The sequence below is a fragment of the Lepidochelys kempii genome, chromosome 2 (assembly GCF_965140265.1).
Source record: "Lepidochelys kempii isolate rLepKem1 chromosome 2, rLepKem1.hap2, whole genome shotgun sequence".
Taxonomy (NCBI): domain Eukaryota; kingdom Metazoa; phylum Chordata; order Testudines; family Cheloniidae; genus Lepidochelys; species Lepidochelys kempii.
This window is the reverse complement of record NC_133257.1, coordinates 210,707,198-210,730,686: the sequence shown is the minus strand read 5'-3', so window position 1 is coordinate 210,730,686 and position 23,489 is coordinate 210,707,198. Positions and strand designations below refer to the sequence as shown.

Below are 23,489 nucleotides of genomic sequence, written 5' to 3'. Positions count from 1 at the left end.
TTTATAAGGATTTAATAAACCAGAATAGATGCATGAAGGGATCCTTTTACAATTTTATTTATGACAAAATGTTGCAGCCTGATCTGAAACCCACTGAAGTCAATAAGGGTCTTTCTACTGACTTCAATGGGCTTTGGCTCAGGAACTAACTGATAACCCCTTTCTGGCAGTGGAAATTAATACACACTTTTTAAATTTATAGCACATCAGCAGCTGCTGCAGTTACCTTGGAGAGAAATTTTGGTTACATCTGTGTAATCCTGGAGTGAATCTTTTCAGTTAATTGATCTTTTCAGCTGAAATATGGCAACGTGATCTCTGGTCAAATACGAATTTTTGTTTTTACAGGCTGTGAAAAATAACTCCAAAGATTTTGAATTCTGCGAGAGTGAAACAAATAGCAAGAGTTTGTTTCCCCTATACTTGGCTCAGTGTGCCATGGGCTCTTTGAGGCCTTCCTGGATAACCACCAGAGTCCGGCAGAAGGGACCATAGTTTCATATGTCCCTCAAGCAGATGAGACCAAGTGAAATATGCTTGTTTTATTAGTGATTTGATTACTTACACAAGAGGAAATTAGTCGGAGGCAAAATACTACTACTTGTGTTTGTCCCTTCCCTCCCTCCCCTTCCCCCCCCCCCAAAAAAAGGACCCATTTTTTGGCAGGTTACCCAAATTTTCTCCATATTTGTCAAAGTTGCACATAAAGGCTATGGAGCGAACACATCACTTGTTCAGGCCTAGCACCATTTTATGCAAGACACAGCATTACCCTGCACCGTACCCCTTTGAAATGTTTCATTTTCATTACGTTTTAGGAAGTAACTGAAAAGTCTCAAACAACTGCTCAACTCTTCCCCCATTATCTCTACCTACTGCATTCTTGGTTAGATGATGATCGTTAGTTACTATTTTTCAGTCCACAAAGGTTTGCTAGGTACCTCACAATACAAATAAGATAACACAAGGACTGATTCTGCTTGCACATACACCAATGTAAATCTCAAGTAATTCTATTAAGGCCGAGTTACGCTGGTATAAAACTGGTGTGATCAGAATCAAGTCCCATGGTCCTGAAAGTCTTACTATCTAATTTCAGACATGATGTAACAAAGAGGGTTATAAAATAGTAGGGAGGAGTTGAGGTGGAAAGGGCAGGGGACATAGCAATATAATTATACAGTAACTCAGCAAAGGCTTGCACATAGCATGATGGAGTAATATATATAAACACTAGTCAATTTAATATTTAGTAATCAGTGTGTTTAAGTGTTCTTTACAAGATTGAATAAAAGGTCATCCAGTTAACATTTCAAAGACATTACACACAATGAATCATGGAAGATGTGCCATGTTTACCTCCTGCGGCAGTGGAACTATGCAGACCTCCCCTAGCAAACAAGCAAAGTTTTCAGCATTCTGTTTTTTAGTAGTTTTGTCAGGCATTTGTTTTTTCCTCCTAATAAAGAAAGACTAGAAAGATGTTTGTGATAGATATGGTGCAGTCCAACAGTTGAAGTTCATTAATAATTGGAATGTTGTAGAGTACGAAGTAATGAATACTAATTACTCCTTTCATGTCTGACAGCACCCTGCAGACCAATACATCAGCCTAGACTTTAATTTGGTTCTAGTAATGGTTTCATCAATAGTACATTAATTCTGTGTTTGAAAAGATATACAGTTGAACCTGACCCACACAGTAGATACCACTGTCATAAAATGGCCACATACTGACAACAGCTGGATAATTAGAAATAATTAAATCCACTGAGCTTCAGACAATCCTAATTTTAAGTAAAATATGTCTTATGATATCAATCGACAGAAAGCATAGCTGGGAAGATATATCAACTTGTAGTCCTTCCAAAGCAAATTTATTAGCTTACATATTAAAAAAAACTTGCTGATTTGTGAAGCAACTTCATAAAATTATATCTCCCCATAGTTAACTGAGGTTATTCTTGAGCTTAAATCTCGTACAGTCACTCTATAATGAACATACCATAATACCAATTTATGGTGGTGTTTCTGAATGAAGACTGCTGTCAACATTTTGTTTTCGAGAACCTCATATATATAATCTTCTCCTACAACATGAGTGACTGCAGTGGGGGCTGTGGGCACTTGGCATCTGAAAACCAGGCTTACTATCTTTAGGCATCTATGCTTTAAAATGTTGGCTGTGCAAATATATTTCCATTCACTTAACAGGGAGTATGTAGTGGATTGTGATCTCCTTTTCACAAAAAGGATTGGGGCATTATGAAGTACAAATTGTACTTTGAGATGTTTTCAGGTTTGATTGTGCATATAGTTGCAGCATTAGTCTGATAACATTGTGTCCATGCATGTGAAATATGACTGTTATGTATTCTTTAGGAAACAGCACGACAATTAACTCAGTTTCTATTCAGGAATAGCTTTCATTTCCTTGAACGTCTTGCCAGCTGTGCAACTTTCAGGCACAATTTTTTTCCACAAAACTAGTTTGACCAACTTGTACAGTCTGCCTGCTGTGATTGCTAAGTAACCGCTTCAGTCTGCATCTGATTAGTTCAGCTTTGCTCTCTGCATTAGTTGCTGGAGTTCACAAGTGTGAGACAGAAGCTTTTAATTTAAACAGCAGGGTTTGAAATAAAGCTTTTCATAAATCAATGGAAAGGTAGTTTTTCTTCCCCCAAAGAAGAAAAATATTGTTTCCCTTGCTTTCTTGTCCGAAAATCTATGTACCACCTCTCTTCATCTTGTCTGGGCCGCTCGGAAATGCAGTAGTAGTAGGAGTCTGACGTATTTTATACCATTTAGAGGCACAGTTCTTTAACAGGAACTATCCATTTTGAAATTATACAGGAGGTCAGACTAGATGATCTAATGGTCCCTTCTGGCCTTAAACGCTATAAATCTATGAAATACAAATCTTTTAATTTTAAGTAGTCAAACTACACTGGACCCTTTCTAGAACGTGCGTCTATATAGCACCCATGGATCCCAAATTTAATTACTTTAATTGGAATTCATTTTAACGCAGTCCCCACTATAACGCGGTACCGCGCATGGATCCCAAATCCCGTGTTCTAGCGAGGGTCCGGTGTAGTTACTAAAAAAGCTGTTGTTCAAGTTTCAAGATGGATCAGGAATTCTCACCTTTTTTCATACGATGAGGCCATATTCATCCACTCAAGACTTCCTCCTCAGCAAGTCTCTTCTTCTAGGTGTTATGCTGCCTTTTCTCCCAGACAACATATCTCTAAGGGAAGAGCTGTTCCTTTGGTAGATTGGTTCAGCCATGGTAATTAATCCTCAGGGAGTGAAGCTTCATCCTCTAGATCGTTCAGAGCATCTGCCAACGCAGGGGATTGTCTTCCATTAAGTGGCTGTCTTTGAGTATGTCATCAAAACTTTCTCTATTCTGGTCCTTTGACCCAGGAGCCATTCATCCCTTTCACCTGGGACTAGAAGAAAAAAATAAAGTGTTGCTTTGGGTGTCAGGTCCTAAGAGAGAGACACAGAACAGAGATGATTTTGCAGGCTCTCTTGGTGGTCTCTGTGTTCTCAACCCTAATCAGTCTCATACTGAGCTAGCCCTGGAAACTCCCTTTATTCCAGATCTGCTCTCCCAAAGATGAATTCCTTTTGTCCACCTCTGGTGCCTCAAGCTAATGCATGTAAACTGACTGAAACTGCTTTTTAGATTAAGGCTTCTTCTCTGAAGTTGCTGAGTAGTGAGCAGCAGAAAAGTTGAAGCTGATGAGAGCTCCTTGGTATTTCTGAAACTCAAGCCACTTTATTTAGGTACACAATTATTGATTTAGGCTAACTTGAAGCTCCTATTTCTGAAAATGTTGGCTTTTGTGCCTACTCATCAGCTATATCTATTGTTCATAGACCCATCAGAAGACAGGAGTTTAGTTCCCATCCTTACATTCCAAGATTCTTAAAACACCAGCACCAACAAAACATTGTTGCAAAGACCTCACTATTTTCTTGGTGGTACAGGTGCTTTGGGATTAAACTCTGGGACATGTATCTCTCACTTTATTTTGAGGCAGCCCTTTGGGCTGTAGTAATTTCTACAAGAAAAGTGGGGGTGATCTATCATTTTTTCATTTTTCTCTGAAAGTCTCTAACTAGAAGGAAGTGGTGGTTCTGCAGCTTATATATCAAGCTTGTTTGAAAGGTCTTCTGCCATGTCCCCTGGCAGGGGGAGACTTACTGCAGTCTGTTCTGATTGTCCCTGTTGGTAGGATGGGAGAAGAAAAGACTACAAGTGAAGGAATTACCAAAAGTAATCCTTTGTGGTAATTCATGTAGAGCCACTCTTGCACTACCTCACCATTCAGAATTCCACTCGTAGCGCTTACACACATTATATTATTTCATACTCCAGAATTAATTTCTAGATAGATATAGTTCATGGAAACAATGAAATGATTCTGTTGTGTGTTTTCCGCCCCTCTGGTTAACATCATTGTTGCTCATATTTTTTGACCCATGAGAGAGCAATAACAAAACATTTATTTTTCCCAAATCTGCGATTAACAAAAAAGTCAGCATAGCTGCAGTTATAAAACCCACTGAGTCATTCTGTAGTTTTTGCCTTTCATAGATGATAACCACACAAATTGATAATTTATTACTTTTGTGAATTGAGAACTCATAAAATAATACTTCTATACAAGAGTCCAGGGCTCATTTAACAGCCAGACTTCCTTTCATTTCTATAATGTAGTATTGTTCCCTTGATAGTCTCCCCACTGACCAAGCTAACTCATGTACTCCTCTGTCAGAGACCTGCTTCCAACACCCTTATGCCTGTGCATATGTATGTTGCATTGAGGACAAAATTACCCTCTTACTTGTGCTCAGCTGTGTTCAGGTCTGATGTTTTGCTCTCCATATCCGTTTAGAAGTCCATATTAGGCACTTAACATGTTGCAAGAACACGGTGTCAGAATTGAAATCTGCCTTGCTGACCTGAGAAGTGAATTTTATCCCACCCAAAAAATAATAAACTGGATACTGGATCCTTTTTAGTACAGTTTTATATAGGATTTGGTTAATTTTATTTTAAAATCCAGGCCATTTATATACAGGTGCCTAAATAAGAATTTAGGAGAATAACTTCATGCTGCCAGGTTTCAAAAGTTTGGCTAGAGTTCATATGCTTTTTGCAGGCCAACCAGGTTCACCATCTGCCAGTATTCAGAGGCCTTTCATTCCTCTGATTCTCTAACTTTGTAAGCTCAACAGCAGTTTGACTGAGCTAGTTGTTGCGGTGTGCAGGATACCACCTCCTTGTTGTTCAATCTCATTTGTATTTTTCCACTTCATGGTGCTCTGAGGTAAAGAGGTAAAATAATAAGGGACCAAAGACTACAGAACATTAACTTTTATTTTTCAAAACTATGCCATAAAATAAGAGGGCTAGGTCAATGCTACCTTATCTCCATGTCTCATCTTGATGTTTAGTAAGGTCTCCTGCTGACAGTAGCACCACAGCAAGGGCAGAGCCAGCAAGCAATGCCTTACTTAAGGGATCTTAAGTGGAATAAAAAATTATTTTAGAATCACTCACTCTGTGTAGCATGTGACCTAGTAATTAATTTGTTCTGAACAAAACATTTTGTCAGCCACCTTTAAAAATCCTCTTTTGTTCCTCCATTGACAGCCCTGTGTCTCTTCCGGTCATTTGTCAGTTTATCAAACATATTTCGGTTTATTTCTTTGTGTTAGCCTTTATAGCTGAAATATTTAAAAGATGCTAAAGAAAACAATTGTAAGAACACACACAGTTCATACAAGAATTATTTGGAAACTTGTCCAAGTTCATGGTAAGGAGCATGGACACAAGGTTACCTCTGAACTGTGAACTCTTCAATGAACCTGTTTCATTGCCAATAAGCCACAAGTGTATGCTATATGAGCAAGTGAACCTATGGAAATGAAAAGAATGAAATGATGGCAGAGAGTCTAAACTTCATTTGCTTCAGGTGAATTTTATCATTCTCATTTTGTGTCTCAGACTGCAAATATTGAGCATTTGGTTTGTGTCTGTTTTCTGTGGCATTAAACTTGTACAGTACTGGTCTTATGTAATGTAGGATATTTGTGAATTGGTTTATTCAGTACTTTTTTCCATCACTGTGCACGTTAACTATTGTCAGGTATATCAAGATTGAAGACAAAGAATGTGAGTTCAACAAGAATTTCCGTCTGATCCTTCACACGAAGCTTGCTAACCCTCACTATCAGCCAGAATTACAGGCTCAGACCACCCTCATTAATTTCACTGTCACAAGGGATGGGCTAGAAGAGCAGCTGTTGGCTGAGGTTGTTAGTGTTGAAAGACCTGACTTAGAAAAACTTAAGGTGAGACCACCTTTTGACCAATCCATTGCTGTTCCTCAGGGTCTAAGTCCAGCATTATTTACCCAGTTGAATCTACTGAGCAATGATTGTCAATAACTTGTATATCAAGTAGATACCGAGAGGTGCGTGAAGCACTTGCTTAAGTCCCACTGATTTCTCAACTCTGCAAGCCTTGGGGTTTGGTTCTAACAAAGTATTGCTAGAATTTATATATCATCATCTTATTCTTATTTTTCTTTCTGCTCTTCCATTTTCACCATGTCTATGAAAGGTGAAATGGATTAACCCCGTTCAGTGTATTTTGTGAGTCAATGGTCTTGAGCCAATAAGCACAAACTAAATTTCATGCCAACCTGTAGGAAGATATGACTGCACTAGTAGGCTCTAGGGCATTGGTTTAATTGCGCTAAGAATCTATTCTTGCTGTTTGTGGAATGAAGAAATGTATTTATGGCAGTAATAACGTATTTTACAGTAATTTATGAACAGAAATATTTTTATAAATGGTTGAAAAGGGGTCTTGATTAGATTTGTCATATGATTACTGGATGTTAAATGAAAGATTAAAATATGTAGGTGAAAAATTAATAATAAAAGTACTTCATATGGCTATAGCACATTTCTTTCAAAGATCTTGAAACACTTTGTAGACTCAAATGAGTCAAGCCTCACAACAACAGTAGGAAGTTGAGACTATTTTACCCATTTATAGAAGAGTAAACGGTGGAACAGATGTTAAATTACTTTTCAAGGAACAGAGCTGGGAACATTGTCTGGAAAACTTCTGAGCCAGATTCTCCCTTATATCTGAGCTCTGCTTGGGGCAGAGTTGTGGGGACAGCTGTCAGGGATGCGGTTATGCTTCCCTGATCATCTGAGTTATTTTCTGCCAGCCACATGGTCCAGTGGAGTGCCCCCAGTAAGGGACCGTATGCTGATTGGGTGTTTCCCTAAAGGATCATAAACCAATGGATGATCAAGGTAGAAGAGCAGACCTCTGCCATGCTTTCTCTGCCCTAGCCCGCATGCTGAGGTGAGGGGGAAGTGGCTAGTGCAGGAGTTGGCTCCATCAGCTTTACAGGGGAATTCCCTCTGCCAGGGAATTCTCCACTTGCCAGTTATAACCAGATCCTGCTCACTTTGTGCAACCCTGAGCAGAAGAAGGGGGTTAGAGCAGAATCAAGAATCAAGCCAGGTCATGCTTTCATGTTTGACGAAGCTTTCCTCCTGTCTGGTTGCTATAATTGTAACCTACTTTTTCATTAGAATAGAAGAGGTCATCTCTTTTTTAGAAACAAAATTGAAATGGAGTCTTGTAGCTGAATGGAGAATAATGGCCAAAGATTCTGCAAAACAGATGGTCATCCTTTGTTGCTGTTGTTTTAAATTTTTCATTCCCTTTGTTAGTCTCTCCTGACCAAGCAGCAGAATGATTTCAAGATTGAGCTGAAGCACCTGGAGGATGATCTTTTGCTTCGTCTGTCAGCTGCTGAGAGTAGTTTCTTGGGTGACACGGAACTGGTAGAGAAACTTGAATCAACAAAGTCGACAGCTGCAGAAATAGAGCACAAGGCAGTAACAATTTGTTCTTTTATTAGTTTTAAAAGTTACCTGTAAAATTCAAATTAATTACATATTTTAAAATGAGGGTTTTTTAGAATTATCCACAAGTAGACTTTGTTTTGTTTTAATGTTGCTGTTATGCTTAGTTTTTTGGTAAATGTTTTATATGCAATGACTATATTAGTGGCATGTGACTGGTCACATAAATCACATGGTATAATTTTTGCTCTCTGGTTGGATGCCTGAAACTTCATAAACAGGATGAGCATTAGTAACATGAATTGTGGTTAAACATATTTGTGTGTATTATCATTTGTCACAAATGAATACGGGTATTCTCAAAAAGAACTGCCATTCCCTAACATTTAAATGAATGGACGGTCTATATGTATGAAAGCTCATGGAAATGCAAAAGGATGTGAATGTGGCTGAATCCAAAATCATTTCAAAATCTAAGAAACCTGCTTTCAAGTAGTTTTTCTCACTATTTGCTTCCTCTAAGACGAATTAACAGACTAGCTAGAGATAAGAATGACCATACTAGGTCAGACTAATGCTCCATCTAATCCAGTATCCTGTATCCAACGATGGCCAATGCCAGGTGTTCCAGAGGGAATGAACAGAACAGGCAATTGTCAAGTGATCCATCCTGTCACCCATGCCCAGCTTCTGGCAATCAGAAGCTATGGACACCGAGAGCATGAGGTTTCATCCTTGACCATCTTGGCTACTAGCCATCGATGCACCTATTCTCAATGAATTTATCTAATTCTTTTTTTAACCCTGCTATAGTTTGGGCCTTCAGAACATCCCTTCGCAACGAGTTCAACTGGTTGTGCGTTGTATAAAGAAGTACTTCCTTCTATTTGTTTTAAACTTGCTGATCATTAATTTTATTAGGTGACCACTGGTTGTTCTGCAATGTGAAGAAGTAAATAACACTTCCTTATTCACTTTCTCCACACCATTCACAATTTTATAGACCTCTGTCATATTCCCAGTTAGTCATCTATTTTCCAAGCCAAAAAGTCCCAGTCTTTTTAGTCTCTTCTTACATGGAAGATGCTCCATACCTTTAATAATTTTTGTTGCTCTTCCCTGTACCTTTCCCAATTCTAATATGTTTTTTGAGATGGAATGACCAGAACTGCATGTAGTATGCAAAGTGTGGGCGTACCTTGGATTTATATAGTGGCATTATGATATTTTCTGTCTTATCATCTATTCCTTTCCTAATGGTTCCTAACATTCGGTTAGCTTTTTAGACTGCTGCTGCATATTGAGAAGATGTTTTCAGTGAACTATCCACAATAATTCCAAGATCTCTTTTTCGAGTGGTAACTGCTAGTTTAGATCCTATCATTTTGGGATTATGTTTTCCAATGTGCATTACTTTGCATTTATCAACACTGAATTACACTAGTCATTTTGTTGCCCATTCACCCAGTTTTGTGAGATCCCTTTACAAATCTTTGCAGTCTGCTTCGGGCTTAACTATCTTGAGTAATTTTGCATTATCTGCAAATTTTGCCACCTTGCTGCTTACCCCTTTTTCTAATAATTTATGAATGTGTTGAACAGAACTGGTCCCAGTACAGATTCCTGAGGGACATCATTATTCATCTCTCTCCATTCTGAAAACTGACCGTTTATTCTAATCCTTTGTTTCCTGTCTTTTAAATTGATCCCTAGGAGGACCTTCCTTCTTATCCCATGACTGCTTACTTTGCTTAAGAGCCTTTGATGAGGGACCTCCTCAAAAGCTTTCTGAAATTCCAAGTAAATTTTATGCACTGGATCTCCTGTGTCCACATGTTTGTTTTGACACCCGCACCTCCCCCATCACTCAAAGAATTCTAATAGATTGGTGAGGCATGATTTCCCTTTACAAAAGCTGTGTTGACTCTGCCCACAAATTGTGTTCATTCATGTGTCTGGTAATTCTAGGGGGTTTTTTCTATAGTTTCAACCAATTTGCCTGGTACTGAAGTTAGGATTACCAGCCTATAATTGCCAGGATTACCTCTGGAGCCTTTTAAAAAAAAAATTGGTGTGTCATTAGCTATCCTCCAGTCCTCTGGTAGAGAAGCTGATTTAAATGATAGGTTATATCCCAGAGTTCATAATTCTGCAATTTCATATTTGAGTTCCTTCAGAATTCTTGGGTGAATACCATCTGGTCCTGGTGACTTATTATTATTTAATTTATCAATTTGTTCCAAAACCAGCCCTATTGACACCTCAATCTGAGACGGTTCCTCAGATATATCACCGAAAAAGAATGGCCCATGTGTGGGAATCTCCCTCACATCCTCTGCAGTGAAGACTGGTGCAAATAATTCCTTTAGCTTCTCTGCAATGACCTTATCTTCCTTGAGTGCTCCTTCAGCACATCAATCGTCCAGTGGCCCCACTGATTGTTTGGCAGTATTTCTGCTTCTGATGTACTTTAAAAAAAATCGTTGTTAGTTTTTAAGTCTTTTGTTAGTTGCTCTTCACATTCTTTTTTTGACTGCCTAATTTTTACTTTTACATTTGACTTGCCAGAGTTTATGCTCCATTCTATTTTCCTCAGTAGAATTTTACTTCCAATTTTTAAGCATGACTTTTACTTTATTTTTTAGTCATGGTGGCACTTTTCAGTCCTTTTGCTATGTTTTTTAATTTGAGGTATACATTTCTTTTGAGTCTCTATTATGATGTTTTTTAAAAAGTTTCCATGCAGCTTGCAGGCATTTCACTTTTGTGACTGTACCTCGTAATTTCCATTTAACTAGCTTCCTTATTTTTGTATAGTTCCCTTTCCTAAGTGCTACTGTGGTGGACTTCTTTGGTGTTCCCCCACAACAAGGATTTAATTATGCTATGGTTGCTATTACCAGGCAGTTTAGCTATATTTCATCTCTGGGACCAAATCCTGTGCTGCACTTAGGACTAAATCAAGAATTGCCTCCTCTTGTGGATTTCAGGATTAGCTGTCCCAAGAAGCAGTCACTTATGGTGTCAAGAAACTTTCTGTCTGCTTCCAGTCCTGAGGTAACATATACCCATTCATTATGGGAATAGTTGAAATCTCCCATTATTATTAGAAATGCTATAAAAATAGAAAACTCAGCCTCCCAGAGCATTTCACAATCACCATCACCGTCCTGCTCACATGATTGGTAGTATTTTCCTACTGATATATTCCTATTATTCAAGCATGGAATTTCTATCCATAGAGATTCTGTGGTACAATTTGATTCATTTAAGATTTATTTCACTCTATTCTTTCTTTCACATATAATGCCACTCCTCCACCAACATGACCTACTCTGTCATTCCTATATATTTTGTACCCTGGTATTACCATATCCTATTGATTATCATCATGCCACCAAGTTTCTGTGGTGCATATTATAACAATATCCTCATTTAATACCAGGCACTCAAGGTCACCCACCTTAGTATTTAGACTTCTAGCTTGATGATAATGGGCTTGATTAATAAGTTCCTTAATAAAATAAAGGCAAGTTTATAGTGTCATCATGCAACCAACCTTTCTGCATCAAGAAAACAAATATAAAACTCACACCACTGACATAATAACTTCTCTTAAACTGCTGGTTTAAAATTATAGTAATATATAGTAAAGAAGATCAAATCAACTCTGATTTCTAGCCAACAAGGCTGGAGCAGAGTGTCTAGTTTAAATCTACATGTGCCAAACAGTTTTTATTGTTTCAGATATGTCAGCTTTCCAGGCTGTATCCATGTTGCTTTTCTCACTTTGCAGTTAAGAATTTGTCAATTACGTATGTGTGACTTAGGCTATGTCTATACTTAACATGCTACAGCAGCACAACTGTAGCGCTTCAGTGTAGATACTACAGTGATGGGAGAGGTAGTCCACCTCCCCAAGAGTTGATAACTAGATTGATGGAAGAATTCTGTTCTCTTAGGGATATAGATTTTTCACACTCCTGAGAGACATAGCTATGCCAATACAACTTTTCTCTTTATATCACCCCTTAATTATTCAGATCATTTTTAAATCGGTCATAACTATCACACTGAACTAGATAACTATCATCCTACAGGTAGCTGAAGCAAAAAAGAATGAAGTTAAAATTAATGAGGCCCGAGAGTATTACAGACCAGCAGCTTTGAGAGCGTCTCTTCTTTACTTTGTTGTTAATGATCTGGGCAAAATCAACCCCATCTATCAGTTCTCACTGAAGGTAAAGCTTTATTTCTGGCGTGATACAAAAGAACAAGCATGGGGGTTTGATTCCAGCAATTAGCAACCTTTTATATTTGTATCAGCTATTAATATTTTGCTATGTAAGGGGTGTTTGTGTGCAAGAGAGAGGGTTGTGCGTTTTCCCACCAATTCCTCACAATATTGAACTTCCCAATAATCTCTCGTCAGATGTTTACATTCTGATTTATGTGAGTAATACTTACCTTATTTTTGTTAAATCTTCCTGCAAGGCCAAGTGAATAGAGAGATTTGAAGCATTCACTAAACAATGTGTTACAATAAATGTACTAAAAGTGACTGGCTGATATGCATCTGATAAAGTGAGCTGTAGCTCACGAAAGCTTATGCTCTAATAAATTGGTTAGTCTCTAAGGTGCCACAAGTACTCCTTTTCTTTTGGCTGAGGATGGAAAGTCTCCTTCCTTGAAACCACCAGCCTTCTCACTTTGAGGGAATGTGTCGGTTTTAGGATGTCCAGTGGGCGGGAAAGATTGGTGGAGTCAATCAGCATAGGTTGTTTGCTCCTGAGTTAAATGAGTAGACTGAAAAATGTTGCTGTTTGTGATCCCCAACCATTTTCTCCCCCCTACCCCCTTCAAGAAAACACTCTCCATGCATACTATTTCGGTGGGAGGGAGGTGATCTTGTGCAGTGTCTCCATTTTATACAGCTCAGGCACTTACTTTGAAAAGCTTTACATTGGACTCTATTAAATTGCTCTTAAAACAAACAAAAATCCTTTTAAAAATAATGTGATCCTACCTCTCATTAGGCCTTCAACACAGTCTTCCATAAAGCAATTGATCGGGCTGAAGCATCAGAGGATCTGCAGGGTCGCATCACCAACCTGATAGAAGCTATTACATACTCTGCCTTCCTTTACACCAGTCAGGGACTTTTTGAAAAGGATAAACTCACCTTCCTAGCCCAGACAACGTTTCAGGTGAGGGAAAAAAATTCAGGCAGTAGTGGTGAAGAGTGTGGTTTATAGGTAAAACAATAGGTGCTGTGGTTGTAGAGCACCTAACATACTGTGAATGCTACTGCAATATAAATAATATTATCTTCCACAGCTATTTTATGTAGGCCTTTATTTTCTTTGTTGTTCTACTCCTCTGAGTACGTTATAGGGATGAAAATTATGGAAGTGCTGCTTGCCGTTCCCTAGGTATGGTTGTGTAGAGTTTGGCACTTATAGCAGAGATTCTCCAAGTAATAAAAATATCTTTTGATTTTGGGATGAGACTGTATATAAAGATTCAGGCCAGGTAGGATACAAGTAAATAATAAGTAGGTCCTGCTGTCTTGCTTGACCCATCAGTCCCTGATCTTGGGGCTGGGTGAGACAGGTTACACCCCTTACATCGTTTGCCTTTCTGACAATCTGGTCCCCCAGTCAGCACGTGTGTGAGATTCTTGGGTCACAGGCTATCTTTTATCCATTTCAAAGTTCCTTTGTTCAAGAGTTCCAGCCTGAAGACCTGAGGTTTTGAGAAGGTCTCCTGAACCTGGTCAGATTTCTGATGCATTTCTCCAGAGGTGATAGGAGGTAGTCTTCCAACAGTGAATTCACTGTATTGTCCGTCTGAGCACTAGGAAATGAATTAGTCATTGCTGGATTCCTGGGTAGCTGGGGAGAGATCCAGCTGGAATTAACTCTCGGGGTAGAGAGTTATCCACAGATTCTAACATTCATAAAATTAGTACACATAATTCCCATTCTTCACAGTGTGCAAGGGGAGGAGAGAGAACACAGGTGGTGGTGGTAGGCATTTTGTTAAAGATACATTTGAATTCAAGATTTTTATTGTACATTCAACCTATGGGCTAGATTTGTCTCCCCTGATATAGTTTTGTGGTATTCCTGACATGTTTAACTTCTGCAGGTTAAGATTTTATTTAAAAAAAAAAAAGTTACCATTCCTTCTCTTTGCAAAAAAACATTCCAAATGTGAGTCATTGTGGTCTCCCTGAGTCTGAAGAGAGCCTAGAACAATGACTCTGACAAGTGTGAACTTCCTGTCCCTCAATATGTGTTTAAAGGGGGTGGAGGACAAATGTAGGGAGTGGTATGGAACTCAGGTTTCCTTAGCCACTTCATTAGTGTTATTGAAAAAAAAAAATCTTGCACAATCGAAGCCCAGAATAACTCTGATCTTTAAGGACTATGGCTTTATTTTATTTTTTTCAAATAACTCTTTTTACTCTAGCTAAAGAATCATAAATCATAGTTACTATTGTAATCTAGCTATTTTTAAAAAATGCAAGGACTTGGGTGCTACTGCTAGCATAGAGCATAATGACAACTTTAACTTCTGCAAAATTATTTAGTTCAGAGGTTACTGGTGGGGGTTTTTGGTGTCTAACAGTCTGAGGCAAGTTCTGCAGTGTGTACTACAAACACAGGGCTAAGGTTGAAAGCATAATCTATTAGCTTTGTGAATAATGAAGGTCCAGGAATTGACCTCACTCCATTACTTCTTTTATAATGTATTTCTATTCCTTATTTTAAAATAATTGGCTCAAGCTAAATTCTTCTATTAGAGCTACAGAAGATTCAGTCACCAGAATTTTCAGTGCTTTATGCTGCCTATTCAATAATGTCTGTTGCGTGGTAAATGCTTTAAGTCACAAGTGACTGCCAAGTAAACCTGATGACCTTTTTCAATTTTGTATGCTGTCAAGATTCTGCTGAGAAGTAAAGAGATAGAACTCCTTGAATTGGATTTCCTGCTTCGATTCACAGTCGAACACACACTCAAGAGTCCGGTTGACTTTTTGACTCCTCAGTCATGGAGTGCCGTTAAAGTAGGTTTAATTGGAGAATTGCTTTTCAGTTCCAAATCTTATTTTATGTTATTTCTGGAGACCTTCTAGAGCTAGATAATGTCAGATAAAGTCATATATTCCATATTAAATGTTAATACAACTTGCAGTGCTGTTGAATGAGTTATCCTTGCATTTTAACGTTTTTTCCCCTGAGATGATAGAAACATATATTGATTTCATGTGGAAATGCTGATTTTCTATAATCTCTGTATTCCTCCAAGAACGTAATTCTAATCTTCACACAGCTCCTTACTCTCAGAAAAACCTAATCTTATGTGTTACAGTGTGTGGTAACTGGGTATTTAACTGTAAGCAGATTGTATGGAGATATGAAATGGCATAGTCTTTTACAAAAAAACATTTATTCATATAGGCTGTACGTATAAACTGCGCTTTAAATTAGGTCATAGGTGTCAAATAATATTACTAGTAAATATTATTAGTAAAAAGTATTTCATTATCACCCCAACTATATGTCATGGGCATATCACCCATGTGTGTGTTTGGTGTGTTCCAGGCCATTGCTCTAATGGATGAGTTCCGAGGGTTAGACAGAGATATCGAAGGGTCTGCTAAAAGATGGAAGAAATGGGTGGACTCAGAATGCCCAGAAAAGGAAAAGTTTCCACAGGAATGGAAAAACAAAAGCTCTCTTCAGAAACTTATCATACTGAGGGCACTGCGCCCAGATAGAATGACCTATGCTCTTAGGTACGGTCTTTGACATTGTGTGTATCCATGGAACCACATGTGAAGATGGCTTATTGGATGTGTAGCCCACTGTGATGAAATTTTCAATTATAGGAATCTAATTTACAAGCTAGCTGGTCAGTCAGAGTCTGAGATTATTGATTATTGGCCTTTGTGGCAATAGTACAAGGCCTATCTATTCTTTTTCAGGTATTTGTGAGAAGGTGGTGGGATCAGATTGACTGTTTATAGGGAATTGGCTTACTTATTTATAGATTGGTGATTTTGTTAGATTCTATACATGTGCCCTGAGCCACAAGGAGTGGCTCATTTATCATTAAAAAAAAAATCCTTGCTGCTGACTGCCCACTTTTTAGTCATATTTCTCTCTCAATATTCATTCTTTTTCTAGGGATAGCAGTTAGACTCATGGGATGGTAATTCTCCATTTCACTCTTTTTTAAAAATCTGTGATCCTCAAAAAATGTCAGCCTTGTATACTTATCCAAACCCTCTGATTTTTTTTTAAATCCCTTGCCTCCCAAAGAATAGTACCTTTCGCCCGACTGCCCAAACCCTACCAGCTATACTACCATAGGTGCTGGAACTAGGGGTGCTGTGGGCATGGCAGCGGCCCCTGGCTTGAAGTGGTTTCCATTATATATTGGATTTGAAGTTTTGTACAGTGGCTTTCAGCACCCCCGCTATACACATTGTGCCAGCACCACTGTATGCTACCCGTGCTCACACCTTCCTAGGAAGAAGCATTCCCTAACTGATTACTTGCTGTGCCTAGTTGTTCTTTCTATCACATAGTCATTGTCCCCTTTCCTGAACAGACATATGCCAGATTTTTCTGTACCCTCTTTACCACCTGGCTGCCCTTCCCTCCCTTGCTTCCCTGACAATTTTCTTTAATGAAACTGCTGCTAGCCTAGTAGCAGCAGGTTATGTAGTCTGAGAAGAATACAGGACCTAAATCTGTAATTGTGGATATTCTTGGTGTCTTCAGTTTATACTTTATATTTATATAGAAACTTTGTGGAGGAAAAACTAGGTTCCAAGTATGTGGAGAGCACCAGGATGGACTTAGCAAAATCATATGAAGAGAGCAGTCCAGCGACTCCAGTGTTTTTCATCCTCTTCCCTGGAGTAGACCCTCTTAAAGATATGGAGACACTTGGTGAGTCTGTTTTCAATGGGAGTTGTGCTTGCACAGAAGAAGGAGAGAAAATATCTATAGGCCCAATCCTGCTGCCAATGAGGACTATGGGACTTTGGGCTTTCGTTTAAAGGGAGCAGGATTGGGTCCTAAATTTTAAAATCTTAAAGAAAACCAAAACAATGTGTCATCATAAAAGAATAGAAATTAATATGACAAAGTTGGACTGGGTTTATTTTTAACAAAAGAGTTAAATTGTGAAGTTTCCCACCCCCCACCTATTTGTGGTAAATGGAGTGGATGAAAAGTGCAAGGCTATTAGCACTATAGTATGAAGAAATTTTTAGACTGAACATTCCTCTGCTTGGCATAATGCAAGTTTCTTTTGTACCATTTTCTACCTTTTGACTAGATGAGAGCCAGAGGGCAATTTTCTCCATGCTCATGTAATCTTGTGCCCTCTGTGACTAAATAATGGTCATTATACAAACTATATTCAATTGTGTAAAGCACTGTCGCTTTATGCTTAGGATTACTATTCCCCACAGACTATACTGAGAATACCAGGTTAATACAGCTGTGACCTGACTGTGCTCAATTTAAACTCAGGCCCCACAAGGTGAGAGGCTTGTGCATTTACCCACTGAACCAATCGGTTAAAAAACTGATGTGATATCTACCACATGTTGCTCCTTTTTTATAAGGGAATTGCTTTGTACCCCCTGTAAGAGTTTCTAAAGCTCAGTTAACAATGCCTAACATCTGTCAAAATGTCAAAAGGTTCATTATCTTAAAACCAAGGGAACAGATTTCTGCAGGCTTTTTCTAATACCAGCAATAAGGCTGCTGTTGAAAGCTCGCAATTTTGCTTGTTGAAATTGTAAGGGTTTAGTGAAGTGCTTCAGAAGAACTAATGAATATTGCCCCAGCGATAGTGGAATTAATGAGATGTTATCATTTTTTCCCCTTTCTGCTCTGTTCGTTTCCTACCCCCGCCACTTCCCTTATAGGAAAAAAACTTGGGTTTACTATCGACTCTGGAAAATTCCATAATATCTCTTTAGGACAAGGTCAAGAGATGGTGGCAGAAGAGGCACTAGAGGAGGCTGCTACACATGGGCATTGGGTCATTCTCCAAGTAAGTGTTAAAGAGCACAATAGATGATATCTGTGCACTCAGTTAGGTGAATGGCTGTGTTTGCTAGCGAAGTGACTGCAAGGTAAGGATTGTCCAACAAGGAACAACTTTCTGTGGAATTCAAAAACGCCACAAACAGAACATTTTGTTTTTCTTTTGCCTTTGCAAAAGGCAAGGTAAATGTTCACATGTATTGTGTGTATATGGCATTATGCCTTTACCCTCACATTTACAAGCACTACCTTTGTATTCCCAGTGAGGCCAGGAAAGATAATACAAGAAGGCTCCCTATGGCTAGGCATGATTATGTCCTCAGGAACACTCTTCTCCTACATAATTAAGAACTCTTGTTCCATTGAGTACGCCATAATGGAGTCTTCTAATAAAATTTAGAATACCTAGCCCTTGGGAAGCTGTATAATCAGCACTGGAGTGCTGCTCTTCAGAGATAGCAGTAGCAGCTTTGGCTAGCATTGTGTGAATGGAGAATCCACTCTCTGCAACAAACAAAAAGCTCTTTACAACACCCTGGTGAACTATCATTCTTGGTGCAGCCACAGAAGTTGACAGGAGCAATGAGATTGTTAGTATCACTAACACAAGGTGCTGTGACCAGCAGTTTTACATTATATTGTATAGTGTGCTAATATATAAAATGGCCACATTGTCCTGAAACACTACGGGAAGTGTAGGTTCCAGGCCTTGCCAATAAAAGATATTGGGGGAGCCATATTATTCCTTCCAATTCTATTTTTACACCATCAGCACTGCATCACCTTGTCAACCTAATTATCTGCTACAAACGTTAGCTGCTGTTTAGCTGTTCTTGTAATAAAATGAAAAATAGTAGTGACTAAAGGCCCCAACTGAGGTCACGGCCACATTGTGCTAGGCACTGTACTGAAACAGAGACAATTTTTTTTTTAAATTGAGATTTTAATTATAACATTGTCACCATTTTTTCAACCTGCTTTACCAGTGAGCTATTCAAGCTTATCTACCAGGAGTTGTACCGTTCAGCTAATATTGATACAGTTCTTACTAAGTAAACAATGGTATTATCTGAGAAAACAGAGAGAGAAGGATCTGAAAAGTGGTGGATTTCAACGGAATTCAAGAGTACTCAGCACCTCACAGGCGCAGGCCTAGAAGCAGGGGTAATGAGGGCAGCTCAGTTTCAGCCATGGCACATCTCTGAAGCCTTGGGTATCAAAAGTCAAGGCTCAGATAGCTTTTGGTGATATAGTGCTTTTCAGCTCTTCCGCTCTTGGTGCTTTTGTAGTCTAACAACCTAGAAAATGGCACACCATTCTTGTCTAATATGCCCAGGCTGGTCACACCTGAAGCATACAAAGCGTCCCCCTCAGCCACCACCTTGAGGGCTTCTACTAGACTGTGGGACTACCCCCCCGCCGCCGCCCCCCCCGCCCCCGTAGCTCTTGTACATTACCCCATTTTTGGCCATTTGAGAATTTTCCCTTTGAGAGCTTCCCTGGGCCACCACCTTTGGCTTCCCCTCAGTTTACCATCCTGCCCTGGCTGCTTGTCTCTCTTGGCCTCAAAGGCGGCCTCTGCCCATTCAACAGCGTCTCCCTCCCCAGCCAGCTGAAAGCATCTCACCCAGCTGTTGGCTTCCAAGGGGACAGTCTTTAGGAATTGATCCAGGACAATTTGGTCCATGAATCTCTCTCTCCAGCTGGCAGAACCATGGAGGCATGAGATCCTGTAATTTCTGAGCCACCACTCATGGCATTTTCGTGCCACTCATGAAAATGGTTCTACCTGAAACCAGTGTTTCTAGGCCTCTGGAGTCAGTCCCTCTCAATCCAGAATGGCTGCCTTCACTGCCAGATAGGAGATCACCTGCTCTTTGCTTATTGCTCGGTAAATGGCCTGAGCTTTGCCCATTAGGAATGGTGCTGCAGGTTGCTCCTTCTCATCCTGCATTGCTTGCCACTCTCTCAAACATTCAGAGGAAGACTTTGGGATTGTGTTTTGGTCCCTGCTTTGGCAGGCCTGGGGCCAGCCAGTTCATGGGTCCATCACCAACCGTGTTGCCCGGCATTCCTTAGCCCAACTGTTCTGTAACCTCACTTGTTGAAAGGGGGCATCTTGTCACCTCTGTTTAATGGTGAACTGTGCCTCCTGCTGTTTCTGCAGGTTCTTCATCAATTACATGAGCAGAATCTGGGTCATCTGCTGCTGCTGTTCTTGTTGCTGCTGTACCATGGCCATCTGCTGCTGCTGTCCTGTTAACAGGCAGATCGCAGCCTCCATTTTTCCTCTGACCCACCCAAATGTGGTATGGGACAGTCAATGTCCTGGGCTCAGCTTTCTCTTCACCAAAGATCCACCTTACTGCCTCCCCCCTAGTATCTGAGACGGATTTGAGATGCCCACATTCTCCACCATCTGTGACACAACAAGGCTTCTCCCATATCTGAGAGGCATACACTGCCACACCCAATCTTCTTTCCTTTAGGTATATTGTCCAAACATAAGCCAATAAACAAACAAGACACCAGTCCCTTCGCTCATCTTTTGTCCTAGGGTTTCGTGGACTCTCTTCCCTAGGATCTCTGGTAATCCTGCTTCTGGCAGCTTTGTAGTCCCAGCCAACTCCCTTTGCTTCAGCCAGTCCTCCTTCAGCTCTGGTGCTCTTCTGGAATGGCAGCTCCAGGGCAACCTTCCTAGGCACCTGGCCCCTTACTCCAGAGGCCACCACTGGAGTTAGTGCCACTCCTCTAGGGTTCCTCTTCTAGGCACAATGTGTCCTAATCACTCCTCCTCTTCCTGCCCTTTGACAGGCCTTTATAGCCCCAGGTGTAGCACTTCCCCCTTCAACAGGGTCACCTGGGCTCACCTGCTCTGACACAGGGGAGGTGAGCCCAGTCTATTCACAGGGACCAGCTGCCCCATGACAGGGCCCAGTTTCACAAAACACTTTAGTATGTGCTTAAGAGCATTGCTGATAAGGGGTGAAATTACTCATATGCTTAAAGTTAACCATTTGTTTTAGTGCCTTGCTAAATCAAGGCTTGAAACCTTCAGAGGCTAGTGAAGTATCTGCTAATGTAACCGATGTCCTTCTTAGAATCCTTAATTTTTCTGCTTCTGCACCATCAGCTCATTTAATAGTGAAATGTCATTTGGAGTTGAGTGCCTGTTCCTTTTCATGAAACTGCCTTAACAGTATTTTTAAAGGTATTTTTACCGTGTGTGTATACTTCACATCTGAAATAATAAACCTATTCTTATCTCACAATGAATATGTTACATGTTTTCCAACAGAACGTTCATCTAGTAGCCAAATGGTTGGGGACCTTGGAGAAACTCCTTGAACAATACAGCAAAGGAAGCCACTCGGATTTCCGAGTCTTTATGAGTGCTGAACCAGCTCCAACCCCAGAAGAACATATCATCCCTCAAGGAATTCTAGAAAACTCAATTAAAATTACCAGTGAACCCCCTACTGGGGTGCTGGCTAATTTGCATGCTGCCCTCTATAACTTTGACCAGGTAAGAACAACATTTACATAATCTATGGGTTTGGGTTTTTTTAATTACTACAAACTTTTGTAAATAACTAGTCTACCAGGGCTGGGAGCTTGTTGCTGGGGTCACCATATCCATTCCATATGAAAACAAAAGTCACAGAAGGCTAACCAGCTCTGCCCTATCCTGCCTCCTTGTAATCAATTTCCCATCATCATGGGGCAAAATGCTTCAGATACTATCCCTGATGGTATTTCCCAGTATTAGGTAGTGGTATAGGGTTAACCAACACAATGCTCTCCTTTTGTCAGTGAGGAAGCAGCACATCAGACATGTAGCTGTATTGGCTACCTCAACATCAGAGAAATGTTGCTGTGGCCCAGCATTTGATACTCTGCCTCCCAACTAGCGATCTAAGAGTGCCATGTCAGCTCCCCCTTTCCTATCGTGACGTCTTCCAACCACTGACAGCTCCCCCACGGCTGCAAATTCCTGCCAGTGCCTGTTACATATAATCATCTTATTATTCTTACATATAATCTTAGTAGGAGTAGTATTTTTAATTCTCAGAAAGAGATTTTTATAGCCCAAATCATGGTGGTGTATCCTTCTCTATTATCAGTAGGTGGCATGTATCCATCCATCTCTTTTCCTTGGTAGCCCTAGCTCTTCCGGAGGTGGATGGATGAGTTGATTGAGGGTGATTTGAGGGAGCAGGGAGGCTGGTGTGGGTGGTATAATCTTGGAAAGAGGCAAGAAGGACTTTTCTTCTTTGGTTAGATCTATGAGCGTCACTGTGTCTGGACACCCTACTTCGTTTTTTTAAAGTGGATATTATGTAATACTTGTTCGTTCCAGCAGCACATTACAGAAAGGGCAGGCTTAAAGAACCACTTGCAGAGTCCCCCAGTGTCTAGGATTCCCCAGATTTTGAAGAGTCTCCACAGTGATTGCTACAATACTTCAACAAAATAGGCATGGCTGCCTAGTGTGTCAAACAGCCCTGGGGCAATGGGAGGCCAGCATAATGTAAGCCTTGTGACTGAAATGTACCATGCACATGCTGAGCAGACAAAGGCCAGGCTGAGCATCAGGCATGTATGTAAGTGGGACTTTGCACAGTTCAGTTGGCACAAAGTAGAGGTATTCTGGCCATAGTTGGTCAAGTTGTACAGGGAAAAGTCCACAGACAAAAATCTAGTTTATACAGTTTCACTGGCTCCTGTGCCAGCCACTCCACCACTTCCTCAAGTATGGGGGAAACCATTAGCTACTGTGATAGTAAATTGGTATTACTGTAGATTGTTTAACTGAAAGGCATGTGAATGGCGATCTGTTTCAATGTAACAGCAATTCTGGTTCTTGAAAAGTTTGTGTATTTCTTAATTTAGGTGAATTTATGTAAATTATAGAAACTCAAACTACATAAACTAAATTTCAATAAGACCTATTGATAATCTCTACAATGAGACCTCCAGGTAATTTTTTAAACCTCAGTCTTGTTCCTTTTTAAATATGGTGAATATTATTTTCTTTTATGATGACGAAGCAAAAACCCTTATTTCCTTACAGATTAATTCCAAGGTTGATGAATTAGGTACTTAAGATGAATCATCTCTTTCACTTGCCTTTAATGTTAATATTTGTAACATTCTTGATCATCCATGTTAATGTACATGCCATAAGCCAGCAATATGACTGTAAATTGACAGAAAACAGTGATTGTTGTTGTATGCAATATCTTGACTCTCTTACTGATAGCCTCTACAATTAATTTTTATTATTTATTGTAACTTCAAGTTTATTTAGTGGCCTTTTTCTTTAGTTTTGAGTCTGATTGTAATGTCACAGCCTTTTTTTTGCGAGCCAACTGTTTTGACTCTATTTTGAAACTATAAAAAAAAATTCCTTCTCGCAAAAAAAAGAAAACCCAACAAAATGTATATAACGAGTTCATTAGTAGTCCCATTTCTTCCCCAAAGAAAAGCCTTAGTGAA

The 23,489-nt window shown here is 39.7% G+C and overlaps 1 protein-coding gene across 1 annotated transcript in view; it reads left to right on the top strand.

The window, feature by feature from the left end:
- The window catches only part of DNAH11 (dynein axonemal heavy chain 11), a 289,112-nt gene that overhangs the window by 238,450 nt on the left and 27,173 nt on the right, over window positions 1-23,489 (top strand). Inside the window, exons 66-74 of the mRNA XM_073333745.1 lie at window positions 6,168-6,372; window positions 7,780-7,944; window positions 12,015-12,155; window positions 12,951-13,121; window positions 14,864-14,986; window positions 15,525-15,718; window positions 16,732-16,880; window positions 17,870-17,997; window positions 21,289-21,516. Of these exons, the coding sequence (XP_073189846.1) occupies window positions 6,168-6,372; window positions 7,780-7,944; window positions 12,015-12,155; window positions 12,951-13,121; window positions 14,864-14,986; window positions 15,525-15,718; window positions 16,732-16,880; window positions 17,870-17,997; window positions 21,289-21,516 (1,504 nt within the window). The remainder of the gene's footprint in view (window positions 1-6,167; window positions 6,373-7,779; window positions 7,945-12,014; window positions 12,156-12,950; window positions 13,122-14,863; window positions 14,987-15,524; window positions 15,719-16,731; window positions 16,881-17,869; window positions 17,998-21,288; window positions 21,517-23,489) is intronic.